The sequence below is a fragment of the Propithecus coquereli genome, unplaced genomic scaffold (assembly GCF_000956105.1).
Source record: "Propithecus coquereli isolate 6110/MARCELLA unplaced genomic scaffold, Pcoq_1.0 Scaffold8, whole genome shotgun sequence".
In the NCBI taxonomy this organism is placed as follows: Eukaryota; Metazoa; Chordata; class Mammalia; order Primates; family Indriidae; genus Propithecus; species Propithecus coquereli.
In genome coordinates, this window is record NW_012154173.1 from 9664099 (window position 1) to 9680925 (window position 16827).

General features: G+C 43.8%; 1 protein-coding gene across 1 annotated transcript in view; it reads left to right on the plus strand.

Moving 5' to 3' along the window:
- The window catches only part of STAU2 (staufen double-stranded RNA binding protein 2), a 334306-nt gene extending 317707 nt beyond the window's left edge, over positions 1-16599 (plus strand). Inside the window, exons 11-12 of the mRNA XM_012663103.1 lie at positions 14269-14357; positions 15506-16599. Of these exons, the coding sequence (XP_012518557.1) occupies positions 14269-14357; positions 15506-15596 (180 nt within the window). The 3' untranslated portion in view covers positions 15597-16599. The remainder of the gene's footprint in view (positions 1-14268; positions 14358-15505) is intronic.
- The last annotated feature ends 228 nt before the right edge of the window (positions 16600-16827 follow it).

Below are 16827 nucleotides of genomic sequence, written 5' to 3' on the forward strand. Positions count from 1 at the left end.
CAGGAGTTGGGGGTTTGTTCTAAGAGAAATGAGAAGCCCCTGAAGGGTTTTGAGCAGGGTTGCTCATTTACATTTCAAAAATATCATTCTTGATATATGCAAAAGAGAGGCTTTGGCTGGGTGGGGATGGACAAGGGAGACAAGTTAGGAAGGTACAGCCCGAGTCTCCCTGAGACAAGACAGTGGCTTGGGCTAGAGCAGTAGCGGAGCAGGTTGTGAGAAGTAGATTCTGGACGCGTTTCAAAGAAATGGGAGGCGAGAGAGAAAGGAAGCAAGTGAGACTGGTTCCCAGGGTTTTTGCCTGAGCAACTGGTGGAATGGGGGTGCAGTTTCCTGGGGAGGAGGGACTTGGGGATGTGATCCTGAGTGCGGTTTGGGGCTGGTTTGAAATGTTTATTGGACATCTAAGTGGAGAAATCCTCTAGGCAGTTGGGTATGTGAGCTCTGGGGCAGGAGGCAAGGCTAAAGATAGGAATTTGGGTCCATCAGTATTTATATGGAATTTAAGCCATCAGCTTCGATGAAATGATCTAGGGAAGAATATTGAGAGAGAAGATAAGAGGCCCAAGGATGGACTTTAAAAGTCAGGAAGAAGGAGAAGCCAGCAGCACAGAAGACTGAGAAGAGCCGAAGTAGGAGGAAAAGCAAGAGGGTAGGGGATCCCAGAAGCCAAGTAAATCTAGCCTTGCGACATCAGGGAAGAATTTGAAGCAGCTGATTCCCTTATTCTCAGGCCCTGTACCCAGACCTTTGCTCCTGCAGGGCTCCGTGACTTGGTCAGGCTCGTGCTGTGTCTTGAGTGCCCAGACGATGCATTGTCTCACTGGATTGGGAGGTGGTGCAATCTAGTAGTTCAGAATTTGGCTCCAGAGCCAGGCTGTCTAGGTCCAAATTCCAGATCTACCAGCAACAAGCCATGTGGCCTCCCACAATTTACTTCCTCTGTCTCGGTATCCTCATCTTCAACTGCTGATGAGAGTCAAGCCTGCTTGTTGTGGTTACTGTGAAGATTAAACAAGTTAGGAAATGGAAAGTCCTTAGACAGAGCATGTGCTTCCTCAGCACGAGATGCTGTATTATTTCATAACTCAGATTTGTACTTGCCCAAGGTCATATGAGTAGTAAGAGGCAGAGCCAGTCATTGAGCCCAGGTTTGTTCAGCTGCAAATGCTGGGCCCTTAACCACTTTGCTGTCCGGTCTCCAAGCAGGATTCAGGGAGCTGGAGATAGTGCTCGGCACTTGTACGCAATGGCGTGCTAGGGCACTTCCTGCCAGCTCCCAGTGGCAACTATGTACACATCTTTGCAGCTGTGTGTTCACGAAGGTCACCTTGCAAGCTTGAACTTGGCCAGGGTCGGGATATCAACAGATGCTCCACCTAGGGATTTTCCCCCAAGAGAGTCGGGCGTTAAGCAGTCGCCAGCACAGCACTGTATATGACAGAACCCTCCGGGAAGTCTACAAACACCCATCAGTTAGTCCCTGATAGGATGGTTTTGCTGATTCAGTCTTCCAAACGGAGCAACAAGGCATAGATGCTTTCTCACGTGGCCAGTGGTGAAGCTCAGGCCCACCGTTTCCCCCTAACCGTGGGAACGCAGCTTTCGCCTGCCATCCGTGCTCTTAGCATGTTAGGTAGTTTTAATGTCGCGTCTCCAATAACCCTTCTCACGTTGCACATGTGCTGGTGCCCTTTACCTGTGTGGCCTTGTCCCTGGAAGCAGGCCTACCTCTGAGCACCAGGGAGCCTGAGAGAGGGCTCCAGGCAGCGGGTGTCCCCCAGTCTTACTACAGCGTCCAATGTGCCCTTGCTGGACACAAGGTACCTTCCTGTTTTGAGCCAAAATCCGTTCGCTTGCGGCTTCCACCCCTTGGCCTTGGTCCAGCCTTCCCCGGAATAAGGCTCTGCCCTTTCCTCCACAACAGCTTTAAACTCGCCCAGGACACTGCGTTCCTCAAGTCCCCCTCGCCTCCCAGCCCCCGCCCCTGCAGGGCCGTGTGCTGCAGCGCCCTCCCGAGAACATGCTTCCCTCGCCCGAGTTGCACCCAAGCGCAGCCTCCTCGCGACACCTCCGTCTTCTCCAGGGAGACCTGAGCGCCCCTTCTTGGTGACACTGTTGTGTAGTCTTTCTTCACACGGTCATCTTGTTCTACAGCCGTTACCTGCATGCCTTTCTCCCTGCTGGAAGATACAGCGACTGGGTATGCTGGTCTTAGTTTTCCTAGTGCCTAGCCTGGTGCCTGCTCATCAGTAAATATCTGCTGAATGCAAGACTGTACCCAGTAGTGAGTCAGGCAGACCGGGCCCCTCCCTCAAGGAAATAACAACAGATTGTGACAAGTGCTCTGAGGGAAATAAACACGCTTATGTGACTTGCAGGGGTGGGGGGAAGTGGGGTTATCTAGGTGGACCCATCAGGGAAGGCCTCCCTGGAGCCCCTTCTCAGGCCCCAGCCCCTCTCCCCAGGCACAGCAGGCAGGCCCCCCTCACCCCTCCCTGGCCCAACACCAGCCTGGTCTCAGGACAGAATCTGGCATCCAACATTTACACCTCAGTGTGACTTTCTGTCCCCCTTTAAAGGATTTGTATTCATTTTCTGTGTCTGGGGTAACAAACTGCCACAAATATGTTGGCTTAAACCCACACAAATGTGTTATCTTGCAGTTCTGTAGGTCAGACGCCCCACACAGGGCTCACTGGGCTAAACTCAGGGTGTCAGCAGGGCCATGGACTCGCCAGGGAAAAATCTGTTCCTTTGCTTTTTCCAGCTTCTGGAGGCCACCGCCTTCCTTGGCTCATGACCTTCCTCCATATTCAGAGCCAGTAAAGACACATCCTCTGACCCTCCTTCTGTCATCGCGACTCTGTCTCTGACCGCAGCTGGGAAGGGGTCTCTCATCATAAGCTGCATGTGATAGGTTGGGCCCCCCTAGATATCCAGGCCAATCGTCCCATCTCAAGGTCCCCAACTTAATCCTGTCTGCAAAGTCCCTTTTGCCATATAAAGTACCATATTCACAGGTACTGTGGATTAGGACATGGACATCTTTGGGGGACGTAATTCCACCCACGACAGGCCTCCTAGGTCATCAATCAGATACACTACGTGAGCTGCTGGGATATAGATTCAAATACCAACTTTAAAAGACATCTTTGTGACTACCAAGGAATTTGAACACGGGTATTTCGATGATACAAAGGATCTATTGGTGCTGTTGTTAGGTGTGATAATGGCATGTATCTGCTGCTACAGAAAAAACCTGGAGTAAGATGCATGAAACAAGATTGGCAAAATATTGATACTTCTTCATCTGGGTGATGGGGGCTTCCGTATATTATTTTTTGTACTTTTGTGAAGGTTTAGAACTTTTATTTTTAAAAGTTAAAGAAATACACAAATATACATGTGAAAAACCAGGTGAAGAGGTTAAGGAGACATATTTGGGGTGGAAGTGAGGGTCCTTTCTGGCTCCCTCTCTGCTGTACCCCACCACTTGGACGGCCGCTGGGAACAACCTCAGGCTCGCCATGTGCCCTGCCACTGAGAGAATCGACAAGTCACCTGCCTCTATTTTAATGAAACCAAATATTCAGAATTCAACAGAACTTTAAAGATTATCTTGTTTGACCACCACTCCTTCTCCCCAACCCCCCGCATGTAATCTAGGAATATACTAAGTGCAGCAAAAATTATGAAATGACTGTAATGTAAGGTTTTCTCAATTACATACTGAAACCCAAACAGAATTCCCGCATCGGCAGAGCAGTCTGTGTCCACGTTCAGCAGGAATGCTTCATGTTCTTTTTGGAGTAGAACACCAAGGACCAAGAAATCCCAAATGGACCTTCCGAGCAGTGGGGGTCTGAGCGGAATTCAGCCACGATGGCTGCAGAGCCAGGCTCTTCTCAGGTGGCAGGGGCTCCCCTCTGGCCCTCTGTTTCAGGGTGTGCAACAGTTAAGCTCCCGAGCAAAGCCCCAGATGTGGGGTCCTCCTGGGCAGGGTTCCCAGGCACCTCCTTTGCAGACCTCAGACTGGGGAGGGCAAAGTGCTCATTGCAGACCTCAGAGATGACAGAAGCCAAAGCCTAAATGACCAACATCTCAGAAAGACAGTATAGCTATTATCTGTCCTCCTTGGAGGTAAATTATGGTGCAGGAGAACCTTCTCTCAGATGGACAGATACAGCCCTGCCGTGCTTCCCCAGGATTGTTTATCCCATGGCATTTGGCCACAGAGCCCGCGGGTGGGGGCTGGGGCTGTGTTAGAGGGGGAGAGAAACGTTGGAGGACCCCCCCCTCCCCGCCCCGTGCTGTGGAGAAAGCAAATGAGGGCAAGACGCTGGCTCTGAGACTGGAGAGAAAACGGAGAGCAGAAACATGTCCACGAGCACCTGCCTGTTCGGGGGAGCTTCAGATGGCAGTGAATGGATAATCAATCAAAGGATATTCCTTAAGAATGTTCTGTAAACACACTGTGGTGATTTCAAAGAGGGAAATGGCCCACCAGCCCAGGGCTGACCGCTACTCAGGAGAAAGGTGTGAGCACAGAGGACGACTTGTGGGCCAGTGAGGCAAGTGGCAAGAGCTGTTAGGAACCCAGTGTGGGAGACAGGCTGGGAGTTAGGGAACCACCCTGAGGAGCAGAAACTACTGCAGGAGCGAAGGTGTGGCGGGAGGAAAGCCTGGGTGTCTCCCACAGACAGTAAGACAGGCCAGCCTGCCCAGGGCGGAAGGTCCGTGCAGGCAGGTTTCCTAAATGTTGGTGCATCTCCAGACCAGCTGGCCAGGAAGCTTGTTGGTGATGTGGACATCTGCCAGGTGTCCCTGAGGCTGGGGACTGGTCAACTGGGTTGTGGATCACACTCTGGAAAACATGCTGTATTGAACTGACAGTGATTGAGGTTGGAGGTGGAATGGGGCTGGCAGATGGGGGCCTTGAATGCTAGGCTGAAGATATGGAATGTGATTCTAGGAGTTATGATGGCTGTTGATTAAGAAGGAGGCTTAAGGATAGAGATCTCTGAGACCAATGAGTGGGCAATGGGCTAAAGGAAGGAAGAGAAATATAAAGGAAACTGAACTTAACATGGAGAGAGAAAGGGGCTGTACAGAATTTTATGACTGGATGTTGGACTCGAGAGAGCCAAGGAGAGAAAGATGTGCAGTAACAGCCCTCATTTAGACATCACTATGGTTAAGGCATTAACCTCTCAAATAATCCAATGCAGTGGGTGTTGCAGTCTCTAATTTACAGATGACGAAGAAGAGGCTCGGAGAGGTAAAGTGACTTGCATAAGGACACACGGTGGATCTGTAGTAGAGCTGGAATTTTATTCCAGGCCTGATAGACTCCCAATGCCAAGCACTTTCCCTTCCTTGTGCAGATGGTGGGGAGAGAGTATCTCTCTTGCTGCCTTAACAAATTACCACAGACCTAATGGCTTAAAGCAAAACAAATGTACTATCTTAGAGTTCCATAGGCCAGAAATCAGACAGGGATCTCCCTGGGCTAAAATCAAGTTGTCAGCAGTTCCATTTTGGAGACTCTAGGGGAGACTCTGTCTCCTTCCCTCTTTCAGCTTCCAGAGGCCACCCACATTCCTTGACTCATAGCCCCCTTCCTCCGGCTTCATAACCAACAACGTTGCATCTCTTCGACCATCTTCCCTTGTCACATCTTTCTGTCTGACCAGAGCCAGGAAAGGGTCTCTGATTTTAAGGACTTGTGTGATCAGAGTGGACCCATCTGGATCCACTCCTATCTCAGTGTTCGTTTTTAATCTCACGTACAAAATCCCTTTTGCCACGTGAGGCAGCATGATCGCAGATTCTGAGGGTTGGGACGTGGCCATCGTGAGGGGCCGTCATTCCACTTGCCACACGGACAGCACGCTGATGTGCCTGACACCCTGTCCTGGTGAACCCCATGACACAGGGACCTTGGTGTTGAATCAAAAATAATGAAATAAAGAACAAAATAGGAATTTGAAAAGGAATAATGTTGGGAAAACAGAAAGTATGGTTAGAGGAAGACATGGTGGTGAGGATGCTGCTACCCAAGTTTATTCTGACCATTGACAACGTTCCTCAGCATAGTCAATCCTGCTTTAAATTCAGCTCTATATTGTCGCCAAGGCCAGCAGCTACGCCGATTACCCATTACTGTGAGCCTGACCGCAGAAATAAAGGCCATGGCTAAGTCTGTAGTTTCAGTGCTTGATTTTGTATTAATTCCCCAAATTCTGGAGTCAAAATCCCTGTCCTTTGCTTTAGACAACCGTCTAAAATCTGTATGTCTCTCTGACCACCTACCCCGTAGTTTTTTCACAATGAGTAGCCATCACCTTAGCAGGACGGCAGTCCTTTGTTCCAAGGGTAAGCCATTTTATAATGTATTAATTTCATGGAAATTACCTGAACTAATAGGGTTGAGGAAGCCTGAGGCTATAATGAAGGCTATAATGAAATTATTAGAAAGTAGGGCATCAAGTGGGTTAATAAAAGCTCAGTATAATTTTTTTTTCATCTTTTAAAAAAAGTCGTATCATTGATTCATCTGAAATGTAATAGACTGAAGAGCCTATGGTGATGTGATAAAGTTTAGAAATATGGGTCTCTTTTTCATTTCTCTTATTTTATATAAAGAGAGACATGGCATTTAATTATAGGCCTCAAAGCAAGAAAAGAATAACTTAGAAACATTAAAATTCACATTCTTTGGGCAATAGACCTTCAAGCTTATTGAAGAAACTTCTACTGTTTCAGTTATTTAAAGGATTTCATATAGAGTCAGTATCAGAGGTTGTTGGGATGAGAAATTAGGAGAATCCTCAAATGCACATGAGTATGTTGCATTCCAAGCCTGTATTTCCTTGTGAAAGGAGACTGATTTAAGTCCGTGCTTATATGACTGCTGTGTGCGTTGAGGTGATTCTAGCAGGTCGAGCTGCTCCCAGGAAGAGTCCAACATGAGCAAGCCCTATAGGGAAAAAAGGTAAAAGAAAACAAACCTCGAACACCTAAAAAAAATGAAGGCCATATTCAGACATGCATAGTTACCATTGACTTTAATGGGAACAGCCTGTTCGTTTCTGGGAACGAGGATATAAAGTCAGTAGGGAAAGTGTGAAATGGGAAAAAAAAGGAAATAAAAGGACCCATTGGGCATCGTGTTCAAAGATTCCACAAAGAGCTGCATGCCATGAGGGGGTGAGTTAAAATCCACATTGTGCTAATGAAGACTGCTGTTGTCTTTCAGGGAATGGCTTAATGCTGCTCCGTTGTTGTTACAAATTGTTTAATCTCTGCAGAAGGAAGCAGGAGAATGGGCACTGGTTTCCACACTATTTTCAAATTGCCAATTGACAAGAGGGAAGTTAGACATTGCAGAAATAACCGGAAAGACTCTCCTACAGTCTGTGGGCGTGCACACACACACACACACACACACACACACACACACACACACACGGAAACCAAGACCAACAACTAGGCATGAAAGTATCCTATTGGCATCATGTTTCTGGCATTGCTATAACTACACACAAAACAAGCCACACATGAAATGGTGGCGACATCTGTTCTAGAACCTGTGGGGCTTTACTCACAAAACAGTTGTAAAATCTTTGGGGGACAAAAATATTTCTGTGCATCTATGCAGATGCTTTCCTCTAAGGGACACACACACACACACACACACATGAAAATGGGTATCACTGTTGAAAAGACAGGAATAAGGAATTCTTTCTTTAATTTTTCTACTTCAAATGAAGCTACATTTATTGCTTTGGCTGCACCTTTTCTTTTCTTTTTCAAAATCTCAGAACATGCTAATTGTCATAAAGCTGAAGTTTAAGAGTCCAGTTGGTAGGCTGCAATAACATACAAATGGATGCTGAGTGTGTTTGTTTTGATTTGCTAGGAAAACATTTTCTGACGTTGGAAATGAAATCATGTAGTTGTCCATTTGTTTATGGCCAAAGACTTATGGAGGGTTCTGGGTACTTAAGTTAGTGTATCTTTGAAATTCTCTAATCCACACTGTGTGGGAAGTTACACAACTTGGGTTTTAAGCATCACTCAGGATGTTCCTCATTAAGGAACTTGGATTTGCCTCCTTCCCACGACTCTCTAAGATTAGTTTATATTTATCACAAAGCAAATTGTCCACGCTGAAAGGGTGAGCTGCAGAGAGCAGGATCTGAACATCTTGTCATCTATTTACCCCCTCAGTAACTAGAAAGTTTAGAACTTGCTTTTTAATCAGGCTTCAAGTATATCTTCCCAGATGAAGGTTATTTGATTTTTCCCTCACTCCAAAGTGTCTTTTAATACTGTGTAGCATATTTACAATATACTTTGAATTTTTGAAGGCAACTGGCTTCTAGCAAGTTAACAATTTATTTAGTTGGTGTAGTTTAAACATCAGGATTTTGTTGATTTTACCATTTTCTGGACAGGTTTGGAGGTGTGTAGTAAAACATTTTTGTGGACTGTTAAATTTTAGTATTTGTTCGCAAAGCCACTGTGTTATATGTTGTGCTTTGAAATAATTGATCTGATAGCAAAGGCTCATTTGCTTGTTGACTTCAGTATATAATTGGGTCTTGCTAAATGTAATGTGGGTATTTCAGGCATTGTGCATAATCCTATTATGGGCATTTTGCTGTAGAAAGAGAAACAAACTCATCTCCTTCCATGGAATTCTTTAATCTGTAAAGTGTCCTTTCTGTAAAAATAGGGGGTGATGACTTATGGGAGGAGGAGACCCCCCATTCCTCCCCTGAGCCCATGACATTGGGGAAGGCAGCTGCCCCAAAGGTGGGTGCTTTGCTTTGTCAGTACCCGTGAACGGCACCTGGGATAGAGACTGGGATAGGAGGATCACTTGAGCCCAGGAGTTCAAGGCTGCGGTGAGCTATAATTGTGCCACTGCACTCCAGCCTGGGGACACAGAGAGACCCTGTCTCCAAAAAAAAAAAAAAAAAAAGCCTTCATCCTCATTCTCTGTCCCTTTCACCTTTGCAAGTGCAGTATCCTACATCCCATAAGCCCAGCAAAACTCTGGAGCTTGTTTCTTCCTCCTGCTAGAAACCATGGAAGGTAAGAAATGAAAAGTCTTTTCAGAAAAATGGTGAAGGTAGGCAAGGAAAGGAAGCAAGACCCATAACCCTCAGAATGCTAAGAAATGGGAAATCTAGTCATCTCGTCTGTGGTCGTCATGTAATTCTAAGTGTCAGAATAATTACTCTAGTCGTTCAGTTTTAGCCAACATTGCAGGTGTTACAGAAGTGCCGAGTGAAACCTTGGAAGTCAGTCCAGGGCTGGGAGACGGCAGCAGATGGGAAGCTGCATGATCCCCACAAGATAATCAATCCCTTTTCTAGGAAATGGAGATAACTTTATGAGCTTACATTGAGTAATTATTATGGGAAATAATTAATAGACCGAGTAAAATAATGATATTGAAAGAAGCTATGCTGAAATTCGTTTGGTAGGCAGAAGAATATGAGCAGTTTTAAGTTTGAAGGAAATAGAGTTGTGACCAAGAATGTCAGCTGGGTTCAGATCTCTGCTCTGCCACTTCATTAGCTGTGTGACCTCCAGTAGGTTACTGAATTCCCTGGGCCTCTGTTTCCTTATGGGTAGGAGCTACCTTGCAGCGTTGTGACAACACACCTGAGGTCATGCAGGTAAAGGTCCCATGACCATGGTGGAGTGATGCTCATCAAATGGGAGCCGGGACTGTTTACAGAGGTTAAGATAAATTGTCTTCATTGCCTTTTATGAATTAGAAAGAAGTCCTTTCATAAGCTATTGTGTTCAGGGTTATCAATAAGACGTGGGTTGAATTATCTCATCAGCTAGATAAGGGAATGTTATTTGGAAACCTTTAAGCATACCTTTGGAGGGAAGCAGCCACGCAAGAATTCTGAAAATCCGTTCATGGCATTCGGTGAAAGAGCACACTGCCATTCCAGCCTGTAGGACATTCTTTGAGTGATGCCAATCATTTTGATAGTGCAAGGGGACCTGCCTGGCATGTTGATAAAATCATTCAGGAGATTTTGCAAGTGCTAAAACATTGAACCTGCTCTCCAAGATCTGGCCTTCTTCTCATATGAGCATCTCTCTTTGGATGGAAGAGACCAGGTGCCACGGGTCTGGGACCGGGTCAAGTGGGTCATTTGATTTCTGGTATTCAGGACACACTGGGAACCAATTATTTCCAAAGAAGCTAGTAAAAATAGGTTACAATTAGCTGATACATGTTTTTTTTTTTTTTAGTTTTCTTAAAAATTTGTTTTTGGTTGTTGTTTTGGCCTTGTCGGGAATAAAACAGGACCAGAAATCCCTGGCACTCTCAGGAGTCTCATTCAGCAATATCACATTGCAAATGTTAATTTCCTGGCACTTAGTAGCCTTCTGTAGTAGTCCATTTGGGATGCAGTGATCCCACTACTCGGTATTTATTCAAAGGAAAGGAAATCGGCATACTGAAGAGATACCTGCACTCTGATGTTCATTGCAGCACTATTCACAATAGCCCAGATATGGAATCAACCTAAGTGTCTATGGACAGAAGAATGGATAGAGAAAATGTGGTGTATATACACAGTAGAATACTATTCAGCCTTAAACAAGAAGGAAATTTGTCGTTTGTGATAACGTTGAATTGGAGAACATTATGCTAAGTGAAATAAGCCAAAACAGAAAGACAAATAATGCACGTTCTCACTCACACATGAGATCTAAAACAATTCAACTCTTAGAAGCAGAGAGTATGATGGTGGTTACAAAGGCTGAGGGCTAGGGGAATGTGGAGATGATAGTCAAAGGGGACAAAATCTCAGGTAGAAGGAATAAGTTTGATTTTATTTTTTGAGATTTATGGCACAGTGTGGTGAATAGAACTAAAGATTACTATCCATTTTGATATCACTACGAAAGTAAATTTCAAATGTTCTCATCACAGAAAATGTTAAATATTTGAGGTGATGTATATGTTAGCTTGCTTTAATCATTCCACATTGCATTCAAAAATCATAACATCATTTCATACCCCACACATATGCACAACTATACTTTGTCAATATATGGTAAAAAATAATAAAATTTAAAAAATTTTAAATAGTCCATTTGGGAAGAAATTGATACATATCAGCATTCCTGCCAATAATTCACATTTTAACGGATCAGAATAAAATAGCCAGTCATTTGTTCAAAATTACTGAATATACAAAGTAGAACTCTAAGTTGATTAGCTTACCCCACGAAGTTGGGGATATCTGGAAAGAAGATCTGGCATGGATTGGTCTTCAGCACCTACAGGTGAGTGGGCTGGGCTGGCAGCAGCCCACGCGCATGTGTGATGGGGGACAACCTGGGTTGATGTCACAAGCCTGAGGGAATGTACACACCCACCAGGCTGCTCTCACCACAGCCATCCGAGCACGTCAGGACTCGAAAGGCCCTCTGAGTTCACCGAATCAAATCTAAGTGAGAGTCGGATTCCTCTGTGAATTCCTTTGGAGGACGGTGAGGAGGACTGTCCACACCTGAGTCTTTTGAGGATAAATTTAATTTTGAAAGCAGCAAAACTTCAGACAAAGCCAAGTCAAGTGAATAAAGTAATAATCAGGATGAACACATTAAAAATAGGCGGAGCCATAAAATGACCAAACTGGTTTCCTCGTATGACCCACAAAGTGGTTCTGAAAGGTAATTCCAGAAGCACCTAGAGAAACACCCTCCTCCCACTGCTGGTGCTGACACAACTTCTCTGAGGACAGACAGCAAGCTCATATTAAGATCTTTAAAAATGAGCATTGTCTTGGCCCAGAAATTAAATTTTTAGGAATCTATCATAAGGACGGTATTGAGATGATGCACAAAGATTTAACACAAAGTAGGAAGCTTGGCACAGCTCACAAATTAGAACTGACCTAACTGTCCAACACTAGGGATATAGAAGGGTATATACAGGCAATAGGGTACCGTGGAGTCATGAAAGATGATGCTACTGAAATGTTTCTGTTGATGTGGAAAACTGCTCATGTGCAACAGAAAGAGCAGGTTATACAACAGATGAATGAATAAAGAAAATGTGGTGTATGTACACCGTGAATACTATCCAGCCATTAAAAAGAACGAAATCCTGCCATCTGTGGCAACATGGATGGACCTGGGGGACGTTACATTAAATGAAATAAGCCAGGAACAGAAAGTTAAACACCACATATTCTCACTCATATGTGGAAGCTGAAAAAAGTTGATCTTATAGAAGTAAAAAGTAGAACAGAGGATGCTGGAGGCTGGGACAGGTGCCCAGGCCAGGTCTGCAGACATGTGTGGGCATTCAGATGAGCACATCTGTGCTAGAGAGCCCAAAAGAAAGGAGTAGTCTAAAGAAAAAGAAAGGACACATTTTGACTTTCGGTTGGATACAGGAGTTGTGATTTAAAAAACAAACAAACAACAACAACAAAAAACCAGAAAGATCAAGAGAGAAGAAAGAAAAAATTGTGATGAATATTAGACACTAAATCCTATACACAGATATTTATAGCAGCTTTATTCATAATCGTCAAAAACTGGAAACAAATTAAGATGTCCCTCAATAAGAGCACGGGTAAACACATTGTGGTACATCCATGACATTGGATACTATTCAGCAATAAAAGTGAGTATCAAACTCATTCACAAAAAAGACATAGAGGAACTGTAAATGCACACTGCTAAGTGAAAGAAGCCAAACAAACCGCATGATTCCAGCTAGTATATGATGTTCTGGAAAAGGCAAAACGGTGGAGACAGTAAAAAGATCAGTGGTCGCCAGTGGTCGGTGGGGGAGAGGGATGACTAGGTGGAACATAAAGGATTTTAAGGACAGTGAAACTATTTGGTGTGATACTAAAATGGTGGATACGTGTCATTATGCATTTGTCAAAACCCACAGGATGGACAGCACCAAGATTGACCCCTGATGTAAACCACATACTTGAGTTAATGATAAATTATCGTCAACATTTGCGCATCAGTTGTAACAAATGTACCATACGGATGCAAGATGTTAATAACTGGGGAGACTGTGTTTGGGGAAGGGAGGAAGAGGGTGTACATGGCAACTCTGTGTACAACCAGCTCAATTTTTCTATAAACATAACAAGTCTACTAACTGAAAAATCAAACCCCTCAAATATATTATGAATAAAGAAATCATGCACTTAGCTACCCAAAAGGGGCCCTTGGCAGATAAAAGTTTGGGAAACTGCAAGAGCTAGCTCTTTTTCAAAGGCAACTGAGAAGATACAGATGACCCAAGTGTGAACCAGCGGGATGCCCCGAGATTAAAACAACCCTGACTGCTCACACCTGTCTCAGACTCAACAAAGCCCTTCCAGTCGCGCTTAGCAGTGCAGGGGTGTGGGGGAGGGGGGAAAGACCCGAATTCTTATTCAAAGAAATAACAATTTGGAACGTGCACAAGAGTGTCAACAAGTTATGTAGATCTTATCAGCATGGCATTTTTGGTGCCTCCCAGCTATCCGGCTGGGCTCCATCAGCCTGTTAACACCCTCCAGCTTCCTACGCACGGTGAGCCTATCAACACCTCGGGAGGCTCTGCCCCGGCAAGGCCTACCTCCCCAGCGCCCCGAGGAGCCAGAAGTTTCTTTCTTTCCCTCTCCTCTCACGATCCCATCATACCATCCGCTCAGTATGCACGAGGACCTGGTGCCTTTCCTCTGCTAACGTGCTGCGACTTAGTGGGTGCCAAATCGTCTATAAAATTGAACGATACCTTTATGCTAACTTTGAAAGAGTACTCAAGGTGGAAAATTCTGAGATCCTCACAACATGAAGGAAGAGAAAGTATAGTTTCAGGAATGTGGGAAATTATGCAAAGTCATCATTCAAGTATTTTAAGCGTATGTACGAGGTGTTTTTACTTTTGCAGATAAAACATCACGATTTTGCAAAATTATGGAGAAAGGATGAGACATGAGACTTGTGGAGATTCCTTTCTTCGCCTGCCCTAAAAATAAAGTCAACAAAACTCCACCCCACCCCCATAGTTCTGGTCATGTATATACATTACTTCATGATAATGCCGCCTTTCACATGTAATTTTGCTAAAGGATGCAAAAAAAGCATTTATTTAGACTAATGAAAATGGCAGACTTTACATCTCAGCTTTCTTTTACAATTATCTGCTCATTACGGTGAAGTCAGTGAAAGGCTCTCCTTGTTTGTTTTCTTTTTTAGGCAGCTTTAAGTGCCTTGAAACAATTTTCTGAACAAGGACTGGATCCAATCGATGGGGCAATGAATATTGAAAAAAGTTCTCTTGAAAAGTGAGTAAATCTTCTGTCAGCATTCTTACATTTGTAATTTTGTAACTATCTGAAAGATAAGATAGCTAATAATAAGGTTAAAAAAATCAACAAAATAGCTACATCTTACAAAATCATTCATAACACAATTACGAATTAAATGTAAGTAAATGAAAAACAGTATATATAGTCATATCCTCCTATAGGTCTGTGAAAGTTTTAACCTACTAATTGATCGTGATTTCTGCATTTAAAGCCTTTGTTGGAAGTATTTATGTGAGTTTTGTTGACTGTAGATACTTGCAAAACTTGTAAAAGATTGTTTTTCACTTCATACTGTTGAGCATTGAGTGGCTAAGCCATTTTCGGAGGTAAAACTTTTCACTCGCATTCCTGCTAAGTTGTGGGCAAAACAGAGAAAAGAAAAAGAAGTTGTGAGGAAGCGTCCCTCTTCTTGGCTGCATTTGGTTTTTCGCATTGTTATAGGAAGCACCAGCACACATTGCCACAAAAGTGTGGCTCCCACAGGCTACAAAGGCAAAAAGGTACCTATGATAATTATTTCTGAAATCCAGCTCATACCTTTTTTAAATGAGTTTTGAACAGAAAGTTTCATCTAAGAGACTGAATTTTGGGTCTCTCCAGAGACCTCAATCTACCCCAAAGAAAATGAAAGCAATTATATTTACATAGTAGAATTCAAACTCTTTCAAAGCAGTGATAATAGCAGGTGAGATCTCGGAACACACACAGGAAATGTTATTAGATTAAAAAAAAAGAGATAACCCAGGAAGTAAAAACCAGATATACTGATCTCACAGTTAAATGAGTGTACCAAAATAAATAAATGTATAATTAAAATTTAAAAAACTTAAAAACAGCATTTGGTCATTAATATTTAAAAGGTGAGAGTATGAGAAGAAAACATTTGGTAAACAGACATGGCATTTTAAGTTGCCTATAGATTGGCAACCATCTATAAGCTAATTTAATCAAAACCATTTCCACATGATCTCATCAGTAGACTATCTGAACATAAATATTGTTGTTTCACTTTAAAATGTCACTTTTGTGGTGACCTTTGAGTCCTATGTGCTATCTGCTAATAAACATGTCTGAAGATGTGCAACCCCAGACCCTCAGCTCTTGTTAATGTATTAATCTTTCAGACAAGCCAAGCATCTGAGAGAGAAAGTGGAGGATAACCAGGCGCCCCCGGGCTCCATCGCTCAGGACTGCAAGAAATCAAACCCCGTCTAGCAGCTCCCAGAACCCGCCACTGCCACCGCATCCTTATAAACCTGTCAGCACGCATGAGGGTGTCTGTGTTCTGGGAAATGAATGACTAATACCATTATTTGAGTCTTATGTGAAGACAACACTATTCTAACACAAGAGATAATATACATGGTACTGTTTATTCAACTGGGGAAAAATAAAACTTTGAGCATTTCCCTTGGAACTTGAGATCAGATCATAACTCATTTGCCCAGAGGCGGCAGAAATCTGATCTTGCTACTGGAGCTTAAAATAACAAGTAAAGAAAAGTGTTAGAAACAGAGCTAAAATTTTCAAATGATTAATAGAGAAGTTGGGTTTGGTTCCGTTGTTATGATTGTTTTGTCGTGGCACTTGTGTTCACTTATACTCTCTCTCTCTCTCTCATTTCAAATAATGCTTGACAATTCGAAAATTAACCAATGACGTGCTGTGGAATGTGATGGTCGTTGTCTTCATATAGAGTCACATGGTTTCTCTTTTTATGCAGATATTTGTAATCTTCATCCTATATCAATATGAATAACTTTAAGGTGCACTACGGAAAGATGTATGCAAACATGTTTTAAATCAGGTCAGACATTTGATTAAAAATATGAACTCATGTTAGGAGCAAGTAGTTTCAATATACTCCAGGAATTTCAGAACAAAACAAAACAAAGCAGTTGTGGGTTTTGAGCTCCATATACTCTTAGCAACTAAGGCGGCGTCTTGCCCTTACACATCGTTTTCCTGGATCCCACTGTCTGTCGTGGGAATCGCATCCACCTCCATCCGTGTGTTGTAGCCACTCACGGTTTGCATCAAGAGTGTTTTTAGTAACTGCCTCTGGCCTTGGGACAGAGAGTAGGGTCAAAGTAAATAACGCACGTGGCGGGAAGGGAAAGCCTGTTGGAGATGCTCATAGCCAGCCACGCTCTGGACCAGCATGTTGGAATCCAGTGCGGAGCAAATGCAGTAAAAATTTGGTCGGTTTCTGTGTGAAGCGTTGTTATTGTTGTTCTTTCGTTCTATCACTCTCATCTTTCAAGTATCGCCTCGGTGAAACCCATCCGAAAGGCCACCACCCGGCCGAGTCATCCTGCCCAGCAGTGGGATCAGAGAGTGGACAGGGGACAGGCCGTATCTGCGAAACTGCAGAGCCGCCTCCTGGGTGACTCGGGCCGGTCCCTGACCAGGGCCAACGTCATCTCATTGTTCAGGCTTTCTCCTT